Here is a 22,598-nt window from a genome sequence, read left to right as displayed (position 1 = left end):
TTCTGGTGCGGGTAGAGCGGCGAAATTCGGGAACTGCTGCTGTCTCCACCCCTGGAGCCCTTGGAGGTGAGCTGACCGGGAGAGGCGCTGGGGCCCCCGGTGCCGCCATCCCCTGTGCTGCTGGGAGAGGTGCCTCGGGTGCGACCAAGGGTAGAGGCAGGTGTTCTGCTGCAGGCGGTTGTGGAAGGGCTGAGGTATCCGGGGCCTCCGCAATGTCCAAGTCCTCGGGTTCCAATGGCATCATCCGGTGGCGTAACTGGTTGATGTGCTGGTGTAGTATCTGCCCATCTTCACAAGAAACCTCATACGCTCCTGGACCTTTAACTCATACTACTCGCGCCGGAATCCAGGCTGGTCCCCGGGTGTAGTTCCTGGCGTACACGGGATCCTCTGGGAAGAATCCCCTGGCTGCCTCATGTGTCTCCGTGGCTGGTGCCTCTGCCGGGGCTTGGTCGGGGTGCAGGCGATCCAGACGGGTTGTCAGGCAGCGGCCGAGAAGTAGCTCTGCTGGACTGTGCCCTGTAGTGGTGTGGGGCGTAGTTCGCTGGCTGAAAAGGAAAGCAGCCAGTTTATAGTCCCAGTCTGAGGAGTCCATGCAGCGGAGAGCGTTCTTCATAATCCTGACCATGCGCTCTGCTTGGCTGTTGGTTGCTGGGTGGAACGGGGCAGACCGGACGTGGCGGATACTGTAGTACCTCATGAAGTCCTGGAATTCACTGGACGTGGACACCGTCCCATTATCCGTGACCAGTGTGTCCAGGATTCCCTGAGCACTGAATATCCACCACATCGCCCGGATGGCCGCCTTCAAGGAGGTTGAAGGAACGGGAACTACCTCCAGCCACTTGCTGAAGGAATCCACTAGGATAAAGAAAAGATGCCCCTGGAAAGGTCCCGCAAAGTCCAAGTGTATCCTGGACCAGGGGCGGTGGGAAGAATCTCAGGCCCGTTCCGGGGCACGAGGGGGTTCGGGCCAGGACGCTTGGCAGGGTTGGCACCTCTTCACCATGTCCTCTATGTCCCGGTCCATCCCCAGCCACCAGATGTAACTCCAGGCCAAGGCTTTCATGCGCACCACCCCGGGATGTGCCTCATGAAGAGCAGTGAGGACCCATTCCTGTAAGGGCTTAGGAATGATCACTCTACTCCCCCACATTACACAGTCCTTGTGGATGGACAGCTCGTCCTTCCGAGAAGCAAAAGGCATAAAGTCAGGGTCTCCTTTGGCCATGGGCCTGTTGGCATATTGTATTATATGTATGCAAGATGACAGCCAATGATGCACACATGTCAGATTAAACTGATCTGGGTGACAGGTAAGACTGTCATGTGACAGGGTCACCAGATGCAAGTTGCACTAGGTTGCATCAGCTAATTAACTATGTCACCATGAGTTGGCAAAATGACTCTGATTGGTGCAAGTACTGTATATATGTAATGTAGTCCAGAGGCAAGTGTTCCACACCAGTGGAAGAGTGTATTGCGAAGCACCTTGTCGGTCAGTTCTATGAACCTGGGATACCGCATGGTGGAATGGACTGTGTAAATAACTGTAAATCAAAGCCACTGTATATAGCTCAGATACAGCATCCTGATATCGTTATTATTCAGACGTTCTGCGCATGCCGTCAGGGTTATGGGCCCAGAGGTGCGCTACTGAGCTGGAGTACAGTTGGAGAAGGCTGCACTGAGCTGAGGAAGTTTGCCAGGTCCAAATTGGTGAGCTACAGCGTGCATGTCTTCGGAGGAGGAAGAGGACGTCTTCCAGGCAGTAACACAGTCCACGGACGACAGCTCGTCCCAGTCCGGCTCGGAGGAGGCGGGAGAGACAGAGGACGCCGTCCAGCAGCAGATACCAAGTGGAACCGGTGAGCTTATCAGCATGGCTTTGGCTCCAACAGCCGTGTTTGTTGAAAAGCTGAGTTACACCAATTATACAGTGTGGGCTATGAAGATGCAGCACTTCCTTGTAAAGGAAGGGCTGTTCAGCACCAGCAGCTTTGAGGGGCAGGAAGGAATGGTAGAAGTTCAGAAGCCCCAGAAAAGCCTGCAGTTCTGACTTGGATGCTGGAGGCGGCACTTGCGTGATAGCTGTCACTTTGTCCGCGGTGGGGTGGATGCCAGAGGCATCGACCATGAAACCCAGGAACTCGACGCGAGGCACCCCCAGGAGACACTTTTCCCGCTTGACCTTCAGTCCTGCCACGTCGAAGCATTGTAGTATGGCCCGCAGACGGTCAGCGAAGGATGAGCCATCTGGGGCGGCGATCAGTACGTCGTCTAAAAATGGCTGAACCCTGGGGATACCTTTCAGGAGCGAATTCATAAAAGATTGAAAAATTCCTGGCGCGACTGAGACCCTGAACTGAAGGCAGTGAACCTTGAACGCCCCCCTGTGTGTAGTGATTGTTTGGACTTCAGCTGTGGTGGCATCAACCGGCAACTGCTGATAAACCTGCCAAATCTAACTTGCCAAAGACCCAAGCCCCCACCAAAGCTGCCAACACGTGGCTCACCACCGGCACCGGATAAGCGTATGCCTGCAGAGCCTTGTTTAGCGTGCATTTGTAATCCGCACAAATGTACACGTCCCCATTTGGCTTAACCGGGGTGACTATGGGGGTCTCCCACCATGCAGACACGACCGGTTCCAGAACCCCTTGTTCTACCAGGTGATCTAGCTCAGCCTCAATCTTAGGCTTCATTGCAATCAGCGGTAGCCTGGACTTAATGCGGATAGGGCGGAGAGCCGGGTCCAGGTCCAAGGCAATGGGTGGTCCTGAAAACTGCCCCAGGGTGCCATCGAAGACTTGGGGAAATTCAGCACACACCGCGTCAAAGTCCTGGGTCTGGACCTGGTTGATCCCATGCAAAGACAGTCCCAGAGGGCCGAACCAGGAGAGTCCCAGCAAACTGGAGAGTTGCCTATCCACCACCAGCAGTTCCAAGAGGCCATTGAAGTCTTGGAACTGCACCCGGAACTTGCCCCAGCCCAGGACCACCACAAGGTTCTTATTGAAGTCCCGTCAGGTGAAACCCTGTGGCTTCCAAAGGGGGGGGGGGCTGGGGACACAGTTTGTGGAGCGTATCTGCGGAGATAATGGAATATGAGGACCCCATGTCTATCTCCATGCTGCAAGGGGACCCCTCTATAAGGACGGTGATGTGCACCTTTTTAGGGCCATCGGGGGGCAAGTTACATACCAGGTGTTGCTGGTGGTGTGCTGATAGGGTGTGGAGATCGACGTGCTGCTCCGGCGTGGTCTGGTGAGTGGACAACTTCTGGCATTGGCTTTTGGAGTGGCAAACCCGGGAGATGTACCCCGATTTGTTGCATATTCTGCAGATGGTGTTTCAGAAATGGCACGACCTGCGTTCATGGTCCTCCCCACAGCTGGCACACGGAGCCGAAGTGGTAGAAGATGCCTTGCTCGAGTTGGAGTACGAGTGATGTGGGCGCTGAGATGACCGCTGGTGGACCTGTAGTACCTCTTCCTCGTCGGAGCCAGCAGTCACTTGGGTGTGGTGGATCACCTTGGCGCGGCGGTTTTGATGGGCCTTCTCATAAGCGGTTTCCTCCCGGATCACTTTATCTAGGTCCAGGTCATCCTGGCTGACCAGCCTCCTCCGGAGCTTAGGCTCCCTTAGTCCCACGAGGAACTGGTTGAGGAGAGCTTCAGCTAGGTTGGAGAAGGAACACCTGGTGGCGCCCCGACACAGAGCTGCCAGGAAATCCGAGGCGGTCTCATCGGAGCCCTGGACTTTCGCAAAAAAGTCCATGCACTCCACAAACTTAGTTGGTTTGGGGGCCAGGTGGTTAGTCAGCGCCTTGACCAGTCGTAAGACTCGTTTTTGGTCAGCCTGGGCACTATTAAGTCTTTAAGCAGGAGATGGGCCTCCATGCCACAGTGGCACAGAAGATATGCTTTTTTCATACCTGGGTCCGCTACGTTGTGGATGGTGAAGTGGCTCTCGAGGGTCTCCAGCCACGTTTCCCAGCGAGAGTTGGGAGATATTGAAAGCCGGGAGACTCTCTGATGCGGCAGCCATCTTACAGTTCCACATGGAAGCGAAAGGCGGGAACTAGCAGGCGTAGAGAAGGAGCGGTGCGGTGCTGCTCTCGGGATCAGCGGTGCAATGCTCAGAGCTGGGAGCGGTGCGATGATTGGCGCTTTTGAAGAATGCACGATGCCGTCGCTGGCGGTGATTTCGGCGCAGCAACTCAAGGCAGTGCCCGGAACGTGGTCTCTGTTCAGAGGGAGAGGGATCCCACTTTCGTCGCCAATGAAAAGTATGCAGACGGACGAGTGATTTCAGCTTAGCATACGTTATTAGATCAAGAACAAGACAACTTTAGCTGGCTCACAGGCCGGCTTATATGTCCCGTGGAACCACGACCCATAACACACACCCACTTCCCAATAGGTTATTTACAGTGGCTGAGAGTTCCATAGACTCTCGGCTGGGAACCTAGCCCACTGATTGGCGCGGGCTAGGATCCGCATAGTCCATTGTCTCTTTAAGCGAAGCTCGATGTTTGCGCTGGACCGCGTGGAGCCCAAGCTGGCCACGTGGTCTGGATATATTACGGATACAATGCCAGCAGGTGCTAGACGGGAACTTGGGAACTACAAGCGGGGAGGGTGAACAGCTGGCGAAGCAATAACAGAACATAGCTATGTACATCAGAGAACCATAGTTACAAGTATGATGGCCTGATGACCTGGGCAAGGGTCCGATTCTGACAGAGGGGAGGGAGCAAGAAAACCAAAGGTTTCCAGTTGTCATTTTTGTTAGTATGCTAGAAGATATGTGATCTGGTATTCCCAGTGCTTCCGAAATAGAAATAGCCATGGGAGTGGGGTGGGGAGAGCTGGTTCAGTTTGGAGGAGAGAGGGGATTTAGTCCTTGCCCTCCTCTGATTCCCCCCACACACACCCAATGAGCTCTCTTTGCCTGTCTTTTACCCTTCTAGGACTAATAACAGCACCACATTCATTTTCAATTTGGACAAGAAAAACAGCAGATTGGAAGGGTTAAACCACAGTTCTTCCTGCAGTGCATCTCTTATTTGAACTAGGACCCTGTCCAGATGCTGTTTACAGTTTTTAAAAATGCTGTGATCTTCACGCATTTCCCAACATCTCATCTAGACTGGCCATACAAGGACTTAAATGTACATGGCTTTGCAACATACGCTAAGCAAGCATGAGGCTGACTCATCATGCTGTATGTTTATCGAGGAATGCGCTCTCAATTCTGACCAGCTGCAGCTCTACCAGATCTCAAGAAGAGGTCTTCCACATCATCTTCTACCTGCTGCTTTGAAGAGGTTCTACCCACTGAGCCATGGCCCTGCCTTGCTAGTGATGAGAATGCATGATTTGGAATGGCCCAAGCTTATTTTGCGATGCAGAGTTGTGTAAAACTTTAGTTCCTTATTCAAGCTTCCGGTAAAGCTCTGCGTCGCCAAAGGAACCAGAAACCAACTTCTACCTCATCAGCAATCTAATGTCTCTGAACTCTCAGGAAGGGGGGGAAGGGGGGGGAACTCCTTGCTACATCCTGTAGAAGACAGGCCCTCACACCCAAGTGCGTTGCTGTCGTGTTCTTACACTCTCTTAAGAGAAAGAAGGTTGCCAAGCCCAGCCCCTCCTCCTCCCCATACTCGAATATAACACTACTCTACCTCTTGGCGGAGAGACGCTGCGACACTCAATACTGTATGAGGGGAAATGTCTTGAGCCAAGGAAGGGGTTGTCCACGGAGATGCTTCCTGCTTTCAGTTTGCAGGAGCCACTCAGGATGGTGTTGGCCACTCTCATGCCGCCAGGACTGAAAACAGGCAGGTGAGTCTGTGAGCAAAGTGGGCGCTGCTTCCCCCTTTTCACCCCCTGTGCAGATATCCTTGGTGACTAGGGGTGGGTGAGGGTGTGGCAGCACATGCCTGTACCAGGCTGTGTGATCCTTACCCTGCGTTTGGCCTGCAAAGAGGAGGCTGGTGGGGGAATTCTAAGCGTGCCCCTCCCCCATCGGCCTTGGCTCTGAACAACGACTGCAGTGAAACGGGCAAGAAGCGTCTCCTGACTTTGCCTCGAAACTGCCAAAACTGCTGGTCTGCTACAAGTTTTGCAGGCTGAATGATTCCCCCCCCCCGTCCTTTGTTCATTCATGTAAAAATAAAGCCCAACCTTTTTTTTTAAGGGGGGGGGATAGGAGAAGGAAGAGAAAAGCAGCTGGGCTGCTTTCTCTTCCCCACCATGCTGCCGGGGAACTGGATGCCACGCAATGGCTTGAGAATTGCAGCTGACTTGTCACAGAAAGGGCAGCACTTGAACTGAGCTCCTCGGTTCCTGGCAGAGGTGATACTGGGGGCATTTAAAAAAGGGCAACTTTCTGGTCACGGGAGTCTATGACTTGGGGTGGCCTGAGGGGGGATTTCCCCATGTGCCTGAACATAATCCCTCGTTTCTGGGAAGCAATGACTCCCAGAGGAAAGAGGAAACAGCTCTTGTAGGGTTGCTCATGCATCGGTCTCAGCCCAAACTGGGGAAATCAGTGGTCCGAGCAGCACAAAGGCACCTGGTGGTCCAAGCAGCACAGGGGCCAGCATTTCCTACCGGGCCTCCGACTTCCAGCCTCTTGCATCAGGTACGTGCTACAGTTCTAGGTTACAGGTGTGCTCAGTTCTGTTCAAGGTGTGCAGAGAAACCGGGGAAATAGTGCAAGGGAGATAAGGAGCCCTAGGCCTCATTCACCTGAGCCCACCCAAGCTGCCCAAGGCATGCCAGCAGAGCTCTGCAACTGTTCCTCATGTTCTTATTCTTTGAACATTAAACTTGTCTGTAAGGAAACAGTCCATAAAGTTGCTGTGTGGCACAGATTCTCCGAGGCACGGAGCTTGCAGGCTAGAGGGAATCATGGATACAGGAAAAGGGAGACTGTCAGCCTAGTACAAGGTCAAGATATAATATATGTGTGTGAGAACCAAAAACCTCTTGCACGTACAAGGCATGGGATTATTTAATTCTGCATTTGACTTCTGTATGCAAATAAATGAGAAGTCAGACTTGCTCAATGCTGCACTGATGTTCATGCTAAGTGATTTGGGGAGGGTAAGCCCAAGCAGCTACTAACATGGCTATGGAATCACAAGCAAAAGTGCTAGTGGGACGCAGTGCTGGATGGCTGGGGAGGAGGCAGCTTTCTCCTTTCCTGGGTCACTTCCACACCAGTTGTTTGGCCTGCCTCCTACGCTCATGCATAGCAGGTCCCCCCCCCCCACTTCTACACAGCATTGTGGGAGGCTCCTGTGCGACTTCCAGCTTTTCCAAGACTTTTCTGTGATCTTTCCTAAACCTTCTTTACTATGATGTCTTTGGTGAAATTGCTGCTTTGTGGATGGATCTTTCCCAGTCCCACTCACAATGGCACCTATCGCAGTCCCCCACCTGCACCACCAGAAGGCTTTTCAGGAGTAGTATTTTTTTAAACTGGTAATTGACAAATTGCTGTAGTTTTAAATCCCATCCTGCTTTTTAAAAATTAAATAAATTGCTCTGGTGGCAGGGGGAAATGGCCACCAAGGGGAACTCAGGCCAGAACATATGTTGCCACTGTGCTTAATTGCCAGTCACAGCAGCAATGTGAAAAGTCTCACAAATTGTAGCCATTTAGAAATCACCCTGGTATAGTTTCCCCTACCAGAGTGGCGGCTGTATGTTCCTTCCCTCAGCAGCAGCAGCAGCAGCGCCTGTAGCAACATCAGTACAGCAGCCTTTCTTCCTTTTCTGTCCACTTTGGTAAATAAATCATGGGACACTTTCCGCCTGTTGTTGTTCAGTCGCACAGTCGAGTCCGACTCTTTGCAACCCCATGGACCAGCTCCCACCAGGCCGTCCTCTGAAGTTGGCTCAACTTCATGTTCGTTTGCATCGATGACACTGTCTAACCATCTCATCCTTTGCCGTCCCCGTCTTCTTTGACCTTCAGTCTTTCCCAGCATCAGGGTCTTCTCCAGTGAGTGCTCCCTTCTCATTTGGTGGCCAAAGTATTTGAGCTTCAGTTTCATTATCTGGCCTTCCAGGGAACAGTCAGGGTTGATTTCTTTTAGGATTGACTGATTTGATCTTCTTCAGTCCAAGGGACTCTCAAGAGTCTTCCCCAGCACCATAGTTCAAAAGAATCTATTCTTCGGTGCTCGGCCTTCCTTATAGTCCAACTCTCGCAGCCATACATGACTACTGGGAATACCATGGCTTTGACCATGTGGACTTTTGTTGGCAGGATGATGTCTCTTCTTTTTATCATGCTGTTTAGGTTTGCCATCGCTTTCCTCCCAAGGAGCAGGCGTCTTTTAATCTCATGGCTGCTGTCACAGTCTGCAGTGATCTGGGATCCCAGGAACGTGTAGTCTGTCACTACTTCCATAACTTCCCCTTCTATTTGCCAAGGGGTGATGGGGCTGGATGCCATGATCTTAGTTTTTTTGATGTTGAGCTTCAAGCCTGCATGAATTCAAATTAAAGGGCCCAGTATTTAAATAACGGAATATAAGATGCCGATATTCATCAATATAAAAAATACATATATTTATTACAAAATTATTTTAAAACAATTACAGGCCCTAATACAGGTTCAATTCAAATTACAATCATAGTTATCTCAAACATAGACCCTATGTGACCCTGACCAAATGTGTTTCAGCCTTATGGCCTTCTTCAGTGGTCAAGCGTAATTATTGGCTCCAAACAATGCAATAATATTACAATGATTACTCAATATAGGACCAAAAAGCACACTGCTATGTTACATTGGTTCCATACTGTACTTGAAAGTGATTTTTTGGGAGCAAAATCACCACTCAAACACGTGTACCTGACTAGGGCAGAAGGTGATTTCAGATGAGGCCTCTGAATTATATCTCTGTCTTAAGTCATAGAAAAACAAGAAGAAGAAGAAGAGATTGGATTCATACCCTGCCCTTCACTACCCAAAGGAGTCTCAGAGCAGCTTACAAACTCCTTTCCCTTCCCCTCCCCACAACAGGCACCCTGCGAGGTCAGCGGGGCTGAGAGAGCTCTGGCAGAAACGGCTCTTTTTCAAGGACAGCTCTTATCAGAGCTACGGCTTGCCCAAGGTCATCAATCAAGGTGCAAGTGGAGGAGTGGGGAATCAAATCCGGTTCTCCCAGATTAGAGGCCGTGCACTTAACCACTACTCCAAACTGGCTCATAGACATTGATTAGAAAACAATTCCACTTGGTCCTATATTGAGATAACTGGATTATTTTAATCTGAATTGAGGCTGTATTAGGGCCTGTAATTGTTTTAAATTCATTTTGTAATAAATACATGTATTTCTGTACATTTGATAAATACTTATATTCAGTTATTTAAATACTGGGCCCTTTAATTTTGGATTCATTTAACCTTCTAGGTTCTTAATTCATTATTTTGGGTGAAGTTTTCTCTCCCCCCTCCTTTAATCCACACTTCCCACTTGCAACACTGATTGGAAATTAAGGTGGAAAATACAGAGGGGTTTTTGCAAGATAACAGAGAAGAAGAATCTTATATTCTTTTGAATTAGGTAAAATCAGATATGCCTGAGTTTGTTGGTGCCTTGCATTGGGAAACTGCTGGGGAACATGGAAGCTGTATTTTTCCTAGGAAGCAAGATAAAGGTGTTACAGAGAGAGAGAGAGAGAGAGAGAGAGAGAGAGAGAGAGAGAGAGAGAGAGAGAGAGTGCAGAGGCAGGCATAGGTTGGGATTTCATGTATCCATCTTTGTATGAGAGGTCTTGTCAGGGGTCATTTCCTGCAGGAGCGCACAGGAGCGGAGCTCCGGCAGTAAAGAGCCCAGGGGGCAGGCACATGCAACAAGCCCCACCCCCTGCTCCCAGCAGCCCTCAGTCAGAGCAAGAAGCAGCCAGGTAAATTGCAGAGCTCCCCCAGGCCCCCCGTTCCAAAACAGTCCAGTGGCACCTTTAAGACCAAGTTTTATTCAGGTACAAGCTCTCCCTCCTCTGCGAGGACAGATCTGCACATCCCCCCCCCCAATAGCTAGCAATCCAACACAGTCCAGTGGAGCCTGAGTGGTGGGTGTTGCCTTCTGACACACTTCCAGTGATGTCAGGGGGTGTGGCATATGCAAATAAGTTATGCTAATGAGTTATGCTAATGAGCTCCTACACCTCTTTTTCTACGAAATGACCCTGGTTCTTGTTAAAAGCCAAGAATCTGTCAGCATTGGCTGGATGGGATGGACTTGGTGGGGAATCCGGATGGAAGGAGATACAGGAGAAGGATATTTGTGTATTGAGAAACACCAAGTAGAGGAAGATTGGAAAATGGGGCAGAGTGCAGGGAAAGGACACCAGGAGTTAAGCAGGCAGTATTATAGGCACAGAGCTGCGGTGGCTCAAGTGGTTAAGATGCTGAACTGCAGGCTGTGGAAGGTCGGTAGTTCAGCAGTTCAGCAGTTCAAGACCCGAGTGCTGCATGACGGAGTGAGCTCCCGTCTCTAGTTCCAGCTCCTGCCAACCTAGCAGTTCGAAAGCAAGAAATTGCAAGTAGATAAATAGGTACCAATACGGTGGGAAGGTAACAGCATTTCGTGCGCCTTGGCTTTTAGTCATGCTGACCACATGACCACGGAAACGTCTTCGGACAGCACTGGCTCTTTGGCTTTGAAACGGAGATGAGCACCGCAACCCTAGAGTTGGATTCGACTGGTTTTCGAGCAAGGGAACCTTTACCTTTATTATAGGCACACGGCTTGGCTGGGTGGTGGAACGTAGGCTGGCTACAGTAAGGGGCTACTGTCTACAGCTTAAGAGAGCCAACTGTGAATGGACAGGCATGGCAAATAATGCTTGGTGTGATTAGGCAATGGAATGATTGTTTGCTCAGAGTCTTAAGGTTTTTCTGAGCCAGAGAAATAACCCAGGTTTTCCAGTAATTAAGATCTAAGTCACAATCTATTGTTAGATGAAATCCTTCCTTTACATGTTGGATGGAACAATTGATGTCTTACTACAGGCAGGACTGCCTACAGCCATTCTGGGCCCTTCCAGATTTCTTTGGGGACCACACAAGGGTAAGTTCCAGGTTTTTGTAGGCCCTGAGTTAGAGAGTATAACTGGGGTCCCTTTCCCACGTGTGTGTGTGTGTGTGTGTGTGAACATGAATATTTGTCAAACTCTGTCTCTAGTTTGCCATGAGTTGTAGGGGGGAGGGAAATTCCTGAGGGGGTGTGTGAATGGCTGAGTGTGTGAACCACTCTAACGTAGGTGATATAACTCTTCTCAAGATACCTCCCTTCACCAGGGATGTAGAAGCACGAAAGCTAGGTGGGACATTTGTGGAGTATGATTGGATGTACTGGAGTGGGGGGGCTTCGTTTGAACTATCTGTATCTTTGGATTCTGCCGCCAGAACCCCAGTTCTGACATGGTACAGGTCTGGCCTGGAACATGATTATTTCTCAATAAACAAATCACTGCCAGAGAGTGTTGTTGAGAGTAACTTTGTCCAGGAGTCTGACAATATTCCATTGTTTGCTGTAGTAAAGGAAACTCTAATTCATTTATTTACCTATTTTGATTTAATTATTGTTCATAATTAAATCATGTGCCTGGGCACATGTTAGATCTGTCCTTCATGAATTTGTCTAATCCTCTTTTAAATCCAATTACAGCCCTCTGCAGATGTTTCATTCCCACGCCTGCATGGGAGGAATGTCAGGACCATACCTGATAGCCTCACCCCACTGCAGCCCCTAACCAAGACACTGACACCACAACCTCACATACTGGTGCTTTCTTATGATTCTGTATCATGTTCCCAGGAGGGTCCCTAAGTGCCCCAGCTTCACTGGACAACCTTGGTGGCACCAGAACAAAAAGGTTGTGTGGGAATGCAGCTGCTTTGCCTCTTCTCGTGTCATTTTCAGAGGGAAGTTCAAAATGTTAGGCATGATCAGGGGTCATTTCGTAGAAAAAGAGGTGCATGAGCTTATTAGCATAACCTATTTGCATATGCCACACCCCCTGACATCACCAGAAGTGTGTCAGAAGGCAACACCCACTGCTCAGGTTCCACTGGACCAGTGTTCCCTCTAAGCTGAGTTAGTGTGAGCTAGCTCACAATTCTTTAGCCTCCAGCTCACACGTTTTTGTCTTCGCTCAGGAAGGATGGCTCCAGAGCAAACTGATTGATGCAGTAGCCAAATCGCTCGCTCACAACTTTAATGCCACTAGCTCACCAAATAGAATTTTTGCTCACAGGACTCCACAGCTTAAAGGGAGCATTGCACTGGACTCTTTTGGATTGCTAGCTATTGGGGGGAGGGAACGTGCAGATCTATCCTCACAGAGGAGGGAGTGCTTGTACCTGAATAAAACTTGGTCTTAAAGGTGCCACTGGACCATTTTGGATGGGGGGTGGGGGGAGCTCTGCAACTTACCTGGCTGCTTTTTGCTCTGACTGAGGGCTGCTGGGAGCTGTCATGCTTGTCCCCGACCTGGCACCTGGGAGCCTTGAAAATGAGGACTCTGCACCTTTAACAACCTCAGAAGCACAAGAGTTCTCACCAAACCTAAGTGCAGGGGAGGATGAACACCAAACCACAGGACAGCTGGCACCTGAAGATGATCAGACAATACCTGGCCCTAGCAGCTAGCCACCCGATTCTCCGCCACCTGTTGACCGGCTGAGAAATCAGAGACGCTGGGATCTGGCAACCAGGCGCAAGGAGCACGCTTGCCGGATGGCAATCATTAAGTCCAGATTACTGACAGAAGCAAGGACTTCACAAAGGAGTGCTAACGACCTAGCACACTATTTGAAGAGACCGCTGGCTGCTAGCAAACTGTGCTGGCAAACTAGTCCGTGGACCAGAAGCTCTGCACCTCTGACTCTGTTTTGACTCTTGACTGATCTTCCAGTTCCTGAATCCGGTCCGTGTTTTGTCGACTCTTTGTCTGGCTCTTGATCCCCGGCTATGCTTCCTGACTACGATACTGGCTTGGACTCTGACTATCGGTAACGTTTGACTACGGCTTGGCTTTGTGTATTTGGAACCATTTGCTTGGACTCTTGTTGATCTCTCTGGCTGACTGTTGGACTTGCCTATTGACTCTCCCTCTCTGCCCGGCCCCCTGGCTCTGTCGTGACAGGAGCAGGGGGTGGGGCTTGTTGCATGTGCCCACCCCTTTGGGCTCTTTACTGCCGGAGCTCCTCTCCTGTTCGCTCCTGCAGGAAATGACCCCTGTATTGGTGCATGTGTGATGAAGTGATTTGCAATCCCATCTCAGATAAGCAGGAATTCCACATGGAAAACAGACAAATCCAGGACAAGAGTGAACAGAGAACAAGAAGGCCAGAATAATGAGTGATGTCATCTCATTCCTTTAATGAATGCCAATTTTCTTTGCAGGCAAAGTGAGGCAGCGCTATGGCAAGTGACAGAGAGCTTCTTCATGTGATCCAGGACTTAAAGAGTAAGTGCACAAAGGACCTCTCTGGTCTTTCTATAGATTTGGGCAGTATTATTACTATGGGTAGTATTTAAATTGTACTTTAAGGTTGGGCATATTTCTAAAGAATCTGCTATGTCCATAATATATCATATTACATAGATGTGTAAAGCTATTTTCAGCTTTCCTACCAGGCCTTGCAAATCACTGATGTTAACAGCAGAGTAAACTATTTCCCTATCTTTCCTCTACCCCCAAACCCAGCCTCATTTTAAGCTAGAGAAATTACCTTTTGCTGAATCAGCTCAGAGGGCTGCCTAACTGAGTACTGTCTATCTAGTACTGTCCCCAAGTACTCCAGGGTTCAAATCTCCAAGGTTGCAGGCAGTGGTCTTTTCCAACCAAGTTACTTGAGATCCTTTCACTAGAGATACTACGGACTGAGCCTGGCACAATTTACATGGAGAACATTGGATTGCCGTTGAGGCATGGCTCCTTTAGAGTGGGTAGCATTTAGGAATAGGGCTGCCAATTTCCCCCTGGGGGGCGGATTTCCCCCTGCTTTGGAGGCCCAATTTTTGCTGCCACGGAATCGGGCCCCGGGGGAAACCCCACCCCGGCGTGCACATCAGCCGGAGGTGACGTGCTGACGCCGGGCACGCTGGGGGCGGGGCCACAGCCATCTGAGGGGAAAACTCTATGTTTTCCCCTCAAATGGCTGTGGCCCCGCCCCCAGTGTGCCCGGCGTCAGCACGTCACATCCGGCTGACGTGCATGCGGTGCGTGCGCGCTTTGCACACGTGCGTGCTCAAGACGCCGTCTGGGAGCCCCCCGCCGCAGAACAAAAGGTATTTGGCAACCCTATTTAGGAACGGGCACAGACCTGAACAACAAGCCAAAATCCGGCCCAAACTTGGCCTGGTTTGAGGCTTGGATGGCTCGGCTCAAAGGTCATGTGTCCAGGCCCTGAAGTCTCTGAGCTTCTCGGCCCAGCTCAGAAGCTCTCATGCACTTTTGGCAAAGAAACCCCACCCATGGAGTGTCACACTGAAAAGCGGGTGTGGGTGGGATTTTCCAGCCATTGAGGGACCAGTAGTGACCATCCGAGGCTGACAGGTGACTCCGATTTCCAATGAGAGATGTGTGTACGTCTCCCTCAGGATGGGAGGGGGAGTGTATATCATCACTGGAGGCGCTCCTGTCCTTTGTTTGCATCAGGTGTTTGTGAGTCTAGTTCTCCTTGCGCATGTGAAAAATATCTGTTGGTAGGCCTGGGGTGGGGAGAAAATTTGCTGGGGTGGGTGGGTGGAGAAACCTGCTGGATCTCCTGGACAGACTAAAAGCATCACCCTCTCTCTTCCTTTTACTTTCTTTCCCTTCCCTGAGTTCCAGTGCTACAATTCCGTTTCCCCTCCTGTCTCTTTCTTTGATGTGAGGGGTGGGAAACAGGGGTAGAATTTTTTCACTTTTACAACACATTTCCCCCCCTTTGGGGTTGCCTGTTTCGTTCACAACTCAAACACCCAAGTGACCCCAGCACTTGTGGGATTTCTGCAAACTGCCCTTTTCTTTGTCTGCTGGCTGTGGGTTTTCTCTTTCTGCTCCTTCCAAAATACCCCCCCCCGGCTTCCTTGGTGGCTTCAGTCTGTGCTTTGGGGTTCCATCTCTCCCCTGCCAACAAGGCATTCAGCTTACCCCAGCACTTTCGGGGGGGTTTGGCTAATGGCCCTTTTCACTGGCTGTGGGGGGTTTCCCTTTCTGCTCCTTCCTGGGTGACTTCAGTCTGTGCCTTGGGGGTCCCCTTTCTCCCCTGCCAAAGAAGCACACAACTTACCCCAGCACTTTCTGGGGGAGGAGGTTGGCTAATGGCCCTTTCCACTGGCTGTGGGCTTTCCCTTTCTGCTCCTTCCAAAGGCACCCCCCCATCTTCCTGGGTTGCTTCAGTCTGTGCCTTGGGGGGGGGTCGCTTTCACAACACGTTTTGTTTTGGCTTTGGGGTTGCCTGTTTCCTTTGCAAGTCAGACACACAAGTGACCCCACCACTTTTGTAGGCCCTTTTCTCTGCCTGCCAGGTTTCCCTTTCTGCTCCTTCCAAAAGCACCCCCCCTCTTCCTGGGTTGCTTGAATCTCTGCCTTGGGGGTTCCCTCTCTCCCCTGCCCAACGAGGCACCCAACTTTCCCACTGCTTTCTGAGGGGTTTGCTGCCCTTTTCACTGGCTATTGAGTTTTCCATTCCTGCTCCTTCCAAAGCATGCCCCCTCTTCTTTCTGAGTCACTTGAGTTTCTGCCTTGGGGGTGGTGGTTCCCTCGGTCCTCTGCCCAATGGGGCAACCAACTTACCCATCATTGTTGCATTTCCCTCCATCTCGAGCAACCACTGTTCCACACACACCCCACCTGGGTCTGATGTGTGGGGGACATGAAGGGGGCCTGAAGGGGTCATTCTCATGGACATGGGTGGATGGAAAGACTGGCCACACTGAACACAGATGGTGGGATATGACTGCAGTCTCCCGCACACCTACAGCCTCCTCCCCAAATACATTGTCGGCCTCCACATTAATTTCCTCTGCCACATCCATGGGGCTGGTCTTGGTCACCACCTGAGTATTCCTTCTGGTCCTGAATGTGCTGCGGGAGCAAAGTATGAGTGGGAGGGAGGAAACTGCCATTGCTAGTGGTGTCACTGGCTGTAACACACCATCCTATTCCATGGCCAAAGATTCCCAGTCGCGATCCCCAGTAGTAATGTATGGCTGTGAGAGTTGGACCATAAGAAGGCTGAGTGCCGAATAATAGATACTTTCATATTATGATGCTGGAGAAGACTCAAAGCTCAAATACTTTGGCTACCAAATGAGAAAGGAGCCCTCACTGGAGAGGACCCTGATGCTGGGAAAGATTGAAGGAAAAAGAAGAAGGGGGTGGCAAAGGATGAGATGGTTAGACAGTGTTATCGATGCAACGAACATGAAATTGAGCAAACTCCGGAGGATGATGGAAGACAGGAGGGCCTGGCGTGATGCGGTCCATGGAGTCACAGAGTTGGTCTTGACTGTGCGACTGAAAAATATCTTCAGGAGCACACACTCAAAACTGGCACACTGTTGGAGGAGGCACCTCAATAGATGGATGGAATCATGATATGATAGACCATTGTGATTCCACCTCCCTATCCCTCTGGCCTAACTTTTGCTCTGCAGAGGAACCTTGAAGGCACTGCTGGGTCAGATTTACACATAGACAAGTAAACCTTGTGCCAGTTTGGTGTAGTGGTTAAGAGCATGGACTCTAATCTGGGGGGACCAGGTTTGAGTCCCCACTTCTTTAAATGCAGCTGCTGGTGTGACCTTGGGTCAGTCATAAGTTCTTTCAGAGCTGTTCTCTCAAGGGCAGTTCTTGGGAGAGCTCCCTCAGCCCCACCTACCTCACAGGGTGTCTGTTGTGGGGAGAGGAAGGGAAAGGAGTTTGTAAGCTGCTCTGAGACTCCTTCGGGTAGTGAAGGGTGGGGTATAAATCCAGTCTCTTCTTCTCTCTTCTTTCTAATCGCATGTCCCAAAGCTGGAAAACAGAAAAGAAGAAACCCTTTAACCTGCCAAAATGAAAGTACAAAAATACAGAAGGGTAGAACATATAGGTGGAAGAAACATCCAATGAAAGCATCTTGAGCCCACCAATGCAGTTGTATTCCAACAATATATACAAAAAAGATTACAGTACCATTAATCATGTATAGTATGAGTGCACTAAATAACTACAGACCATATAAATAGGCATGAAAATAGTGGACAAAGAATTAAATACACAACAGATACTAGATTCTGTCCTTACATTGTGCTAGATACTCGATACTAGATTCTGACCTTACCTAAGAAAATTCCTCTCCTTCCTATTCCATAATGAAGACCAAGATGTTCATTAGCCATGTCTGGGTGTTTGGGATGGATCATGTCAAGCAAACGAGTAGTGAGGCCTGCAATGGCATTAGACCCTGCTGAGATCCCTCCCCTCCCCCAACCCTGACCTCCCAGGTTCCAGCCCCAAATCTTCCTCCTGGAGTGGGCAACCCTGCAGTAAACTACAGCAGAAACATTCAACTCTGACCCCTTTAGTTATACACACCAACTACTTTCTGAACCTGTTAATTCCAGCTGGCTATCATACATCGAAGCCAAAATAAGTTCTCTGAACTTATCTCTAGAATCCTTATTTATGCTTTCTGAGTCTGAGGCCTTTTAAAAAATAAAATCTAATTTATTGGGATCAGAGCTACAAATTCTTTATAGCCTGGCTAACAGAACCTGTTCTCCCTTAAACTTAGGGATTGTTCCAAGTGCAAACCTCCCAGCTGTATACCTCTATCAACTCACAGCTCCAAATTTGCATAGAGCCATATCCTTGGCTAGATTTAATGTTCTTCCTTCAGCTATCTTATCTGGCAGATTCCAAGGGATTCCCTATCCTAGCAGGTGTTGTCCTTGTATGAAGGAGTGTGTTGAAACTGTCGCCCATGTTCTTCTCCAATGCCCTCTCTATCTGACGTCCCGCCGGGTACTTTAAACCATACTAGCCCAACTTTTAGGGACCTCTGATGATTTTCTTTTCTTGCTTGGTAATCCAGATACAGAAATAACTGAAATAGTAGCAAAGTTTCTTTACAATGTCATGGTCACACGTCCTGATAAGTAATATTATGAATTAGATTTTATCATGCTGTTACTCTCTTTTTCTATCCTGCAATTTTAATTTTACTCTGTACGGATTCTGTATCTTGTATTTTGTATCCAGATTATTGTATATGTATATGCCAATAAAGGCTTGTCTGTCTGAAGAAACATCTCATGCCCTTGCAACTAACTACATCCCTTTCTTTATCTAGGTGCAGTGACTGATTTAAACAAAAACTACCGAGAACAGGGGCTGCCAGTGACAGATGGTAGTTGGGAGCTGTATCAGTTCTGTGCCCAGCTGGAGTTCTTGCTGCAGGTAATACCTTTATAATAACACCTTTTGATTTATTGATCGCTCAATCCTGCAGGGCTGCTGGCTCTGAGCGATTTACAGTTACACATGTTTTCACAGGGGACTAACAATGATAGGGGTAAGGGAGGACAACATATAATTCTTTAAATCGCACACGTTTGCAGTCGACGGGGATTTTGTTCAGCTGTAGGCTTCAGTCGTGTTCCGGGCGGCATTCATTTCGGCTTGGCTTGATGACGTTAGTTCTTCCTGGGCTGGCTTTGAGTTGTAGCGCCACACTGCCACCACCTAGCCGGATTGGCCCATTACATGCTTCTTGATGCCAAAGAGGTGTTTTTTCCAGGCTTCCGAGCTTCCAAGCTGGACATTCCGTTCGCCGGCTAACACCTCCCCTATGGGGGTTTAGTGTGCCCACCCTCTCTAAGGAGTGGTACCTATTTTATCTACTCGCCAAAGCTTTTGAACCGCTGGGTGGACGGCTAGCTGGGAACAAGGCTGGTAGCTCACACTAGCGCGGGCTAGAACTGACTGGAACTCTGTTCAGTTCAGATGTTAACCAGAGGATAAATCCTCTGTGCCACTGAGTGTTTTGTTGACTGATCCAAGGCCTTGGCTGTCAGTATGATCCCTAAGAAGTGTATTTGCCTGTCACAGTACATCACAAATGCTGCAGTCTGAGGGTGTGCTTACTGATTTTGTAACAAAGCATCCTTCACCTTAGAGCTCCTCTCTTGTGTGGCTGAGAAGGCCAACTTGCATTCTCTGACAAAGCAGAGTGCTACTGAGGTGCATGTCTTTTGACCTTTTTTGTAAGTGATTCAAATCCTGAAGTGAGGGCAGCGGAGTCCACTCATTAGATGGATGGCTGCGGGAAGTAGTCGGAACTCCTCCACAGGAGGGAAGGGCGTTCTGTGCTCCTTCAAAGGCTCCGTTGCTTTTTAATAACTCACTAAATATTTCAGGATTTGAGCCTGGCTCTGAAAATAGATTCCAGGGCTGTGAGCCCTGTCTTAAATTAATCTGTGAAATAGCATCTGCCTCTCCGTTCTTATAACCAAGACATTGACTGACAGCTGCTGCTCCTTCCTTTTCCTTTTGTAAGCCCAGGTTACATTTTACTCCTTCCCCTGCATGTTTTTTCTTCCATGTGGTTTAGTATGATTTGAAAGAGAAGAAAAGCCTCTTTGGGCAGAGGAAGGACTACTGGGACTTTCTGTGCTGGGTCTTGACAAAGCTGCACAGTGGTGCACATGCAGGGATGGAACACATCACCTCCCTTGACAAGGTAAGGCAAATTTGTGTAATTGAGCACAGTGTGTAAGATGATACTCATGTAGTTTGGTGGAGGGAAGTGATGTACTGTTGCTAATGTTAATATCAACAAGGCAGTTAGCTCTTAAAGGTAAAGGTTCCCTTGCTCGAAAGCCAGTTGAGTCCGACTCTAGGGTTACGGTGCTCATCTCCGTTTCAAAGCCGAAGAGCCAGCGCTGTCCGAAGACGTTTCCGTGGTCATGTGTCCGGCATGACTAAACACCAAGGTGCATGGAACGCTGTTACCTTCCCACCGAAGTGGTACCTATTTATCTACTTGCAATTTCTTGCTTTCGAACTGCTAGGTTGGCAGGAGCTGGAACTAGAGACGAGAGCTTACTCCATCATGCGGCACGCTCGGGTCTTGAACTGCTGAACTACCGACCTTCCACAGCCTGCAGTTCAGCGTCTTAACCACTTGAGCCACCGCAGCTCCTAGTTAGCTCTTAGCCTTTATTTAAAAGCATGAGGCTTACTTTGTTTCTTCATAGATGCTTTTTATACAGGTGTTCATTATATACTTTCCCCCAACAACCTTTTTTCAGTGAAATCCAAGGATACTATCCCAGAGTTCCACTCTGCTTTGCTCTCTAAATAAGTAGTAGTTTCCAGGGTGGACAAAGCTATTGTGGTAGGGATACAGTGGACCTTTTATGCCAAGTTTGCAAATACTTCAGGGAATAAGAACATGTATTATTCTTTAAAGAGAAGTGTGTATGCTATCGTCCCTCCTCACTTCATTATGTGAGAATAATATAACAATGCTGAGTGTATTAAAAATTAAATTCAGTTTCAAAATTCAATAGATTTGATATGGCCTATTTTGCCTTCAATTATGGATTTTTAAGTCGCTATAAAGTGGAAGACCTAGGTTTCAATAGGGAACTCACAGTTCAAGCTATCTGCTTGACAGAACCTAGGGCAGACCTTTAAATAGTATAATACGTAGTTAGGCCTAGTCCAGTTTCTTACATACTGGGTCTCATCCTCTCTTACCTCCATTATGTGAGGTGCATCCAGAGCTGCGGCTGGCCTTCAGCTCCCACCAAACACTTTCATCATTGAAACATTTCCTTGTTGGTATCCTTGCAATGTTGTTCAGCCTTTATCCCTTTTGCCATTGAGCGTCAGCCTTTAGTTAGGCAGGGTGAGGCAGACTGCTCCGAGCAATGGATTGGACAGGGTGGTAGGCATTAAAAGACAGAAAATTGGCTAGTTCATTCTTTTCCCTTTTTTTACTATGCAAAGGATCACTGTTTAAATTTTCTGCCTCAGACATCAAAATGTTGTGAGTTGACTCTGGCATAGTCAAGCACTCCCTTTGTCCAGGCCTTCTCCTTTGATGCCTCTTGGCTTGATTGTGCAAAACAAGTTAATCATTATGCATTTTCTGTAAGAAGGAGCTGGCAGTTTTCAACACAGGACTCCAGTGCTTTTTTGTTTTTGTTGTTGTTCAGTCACACAGTCAGGTACGAGTCTTTGTGACCTCATGGACCACATCATGCCAGGCCCTCCTGTCTTCCACTGTCCTCCAGAGTTTGCTTAATTTCATGTTGGTTGCTGTTTAACCATCTCATCCTTTGCCGTCCCCGTCTTCTTTGACCTTCAATCTTTCCCAGCATCAGGGTCTTCTCCAGTGAGTGCTCCCTTCTTATTTGGTGGCCAAAGTATTTGAGGTTCAGCTTCAGTATCTGGCCTTCCAGGGAACAGTCAGGGTTGATTTCTTTTAGGATTGACTGATTTGATCTCCTGGCAGTCCAAGGGACTCTCAAGAGTCTTCTCCAGCACCATAATCCAAAAGCATCTATTCTTTGGCACTTGGCCTTCCTTATGGTCCAACTCTCGCAGCCATCCATTACTACTGGGAATACCATTGCTTTGATCATACGGACTTTTGTTGGCAGGGTGATGTCTCTACTTTTTATTCTGCTGTCTAGGTTTGCCATCGCTTTCCTCCCAATGAGCAGGTGTCTTTTAATTTCGTGGCTGCAGTCACCATCTGCCGTGATCTTGGATCCCAGGAATGTGAACTCGGTCACTGCTTCCATGAATTCCCCTTCTATTTGCCAAGGAGTGATGATCTTAGGTTTGTTGATGTTGAGTTTCAAGCCAACTTTTGCGGCTTTCCTCTCTCCAGGGCTATTTTTGGGCAGGAACGCACAGGAACGGAGTTCCGGCTGACTCCCAAGTTGGCCACGCCCAGCAGGAACTCATTAGCATAATAGGCCTCACCCAATAGCAGAAACATATTAGGATTGGCTACATTAGGGGTGTGTGGCCTAACACGCAAAGGAGTTCCTGCTACAAAAAAAGGCCCTGGGTTTTGACAACAAACAAGGTAAACAGAATAACAAGCGAAAGGTGGGTGTGGCTGGATAACCACACTTCTGGTAACATGGGGGTGCGGCGTAATGTGACAATGAGCTGTGCTGTCAGGGGTGTGGCCTAATATGCTAATGAGTTTTTGCTGTTGGGTGTGGCCTATTATGCTAATGAGTTCCTGCTGGGCTTTTTCTACAAAAAGAGCCCTGCCTCTTTCACCCTTAGCAAGAAGCTCTTTAGGTCCTCTTCACTTTCTGCCATTAGAGTGATATCGTCTGCATATCTGAGGTTGTTGATGTTTTCCCCTGTAATCTTAATTCTGGATTGTGATTCATCCAGACCAGCATTTCGCATGATGTACTCTGCATATAAATTAAATAAGCAGGGTGACAATATACATCCTTGTCGTACTCCTTTTCCTATGCTAAACCAATCAGTTGTTCCATATCTGTTTCTAACTTTCGCTTCTTGACCCTTATACAGATTTCTCAGGAGACATAT

At 48.9% G+C, this 22,598-nt stretch overlaps 1 protein-coding gene across 1 annotated transcript in view; it reads left to right on the top strand.

Moving 5' to 3' along the window:
- The first annotated feature begins 13,454 nt into the window (after positions 1-13,454).
- RUFY4 (RUN and FYVE domain containing 4) overlaps positions 13,455-22,598 on the top strand; it is a 29,697-nt gene continuing 20,553 nt past the window's right edge. The window contains exons 1-3 of the mRNA XM_015410025.1: positions 13,455-13,505; positions 18,361-18,467; positions 19,621-19,749. Coding sequence (XP_015265511.1) covers positions 13,460-13,505; positions 18,361-18,467; positions 19,621-19,749 — 282 coding nt within the window. The 5' untranslated portion in view covers positions 13,455-13,459. The remainder of the gene's footprint in view (positions 13,506-18,360; positions 18,468-19,620; positions 19,750-22,598) is intronic.

Source organism: Gekko japonicus, unplaced genomic scaffold, assembly GCF_001447785.1.
Source record: "Gekko japonicus isolate JY-2015 unplaced genomic scaffold, Gekko_japonicus_V1.1 scaffold219, whole genome shotgun sequence".
Lineage (NCBI taxonomy): Eukaryota > Metazoa > Chordata > Lepidosauria > Squamata > Gekkonidae > Gekko > Gekko japonicus.
The sequence above is the reverse complement of the archived record's forward strand: the minus strand, read 5'-3'. Positions and strand labels throughout refer to the sequence as shown.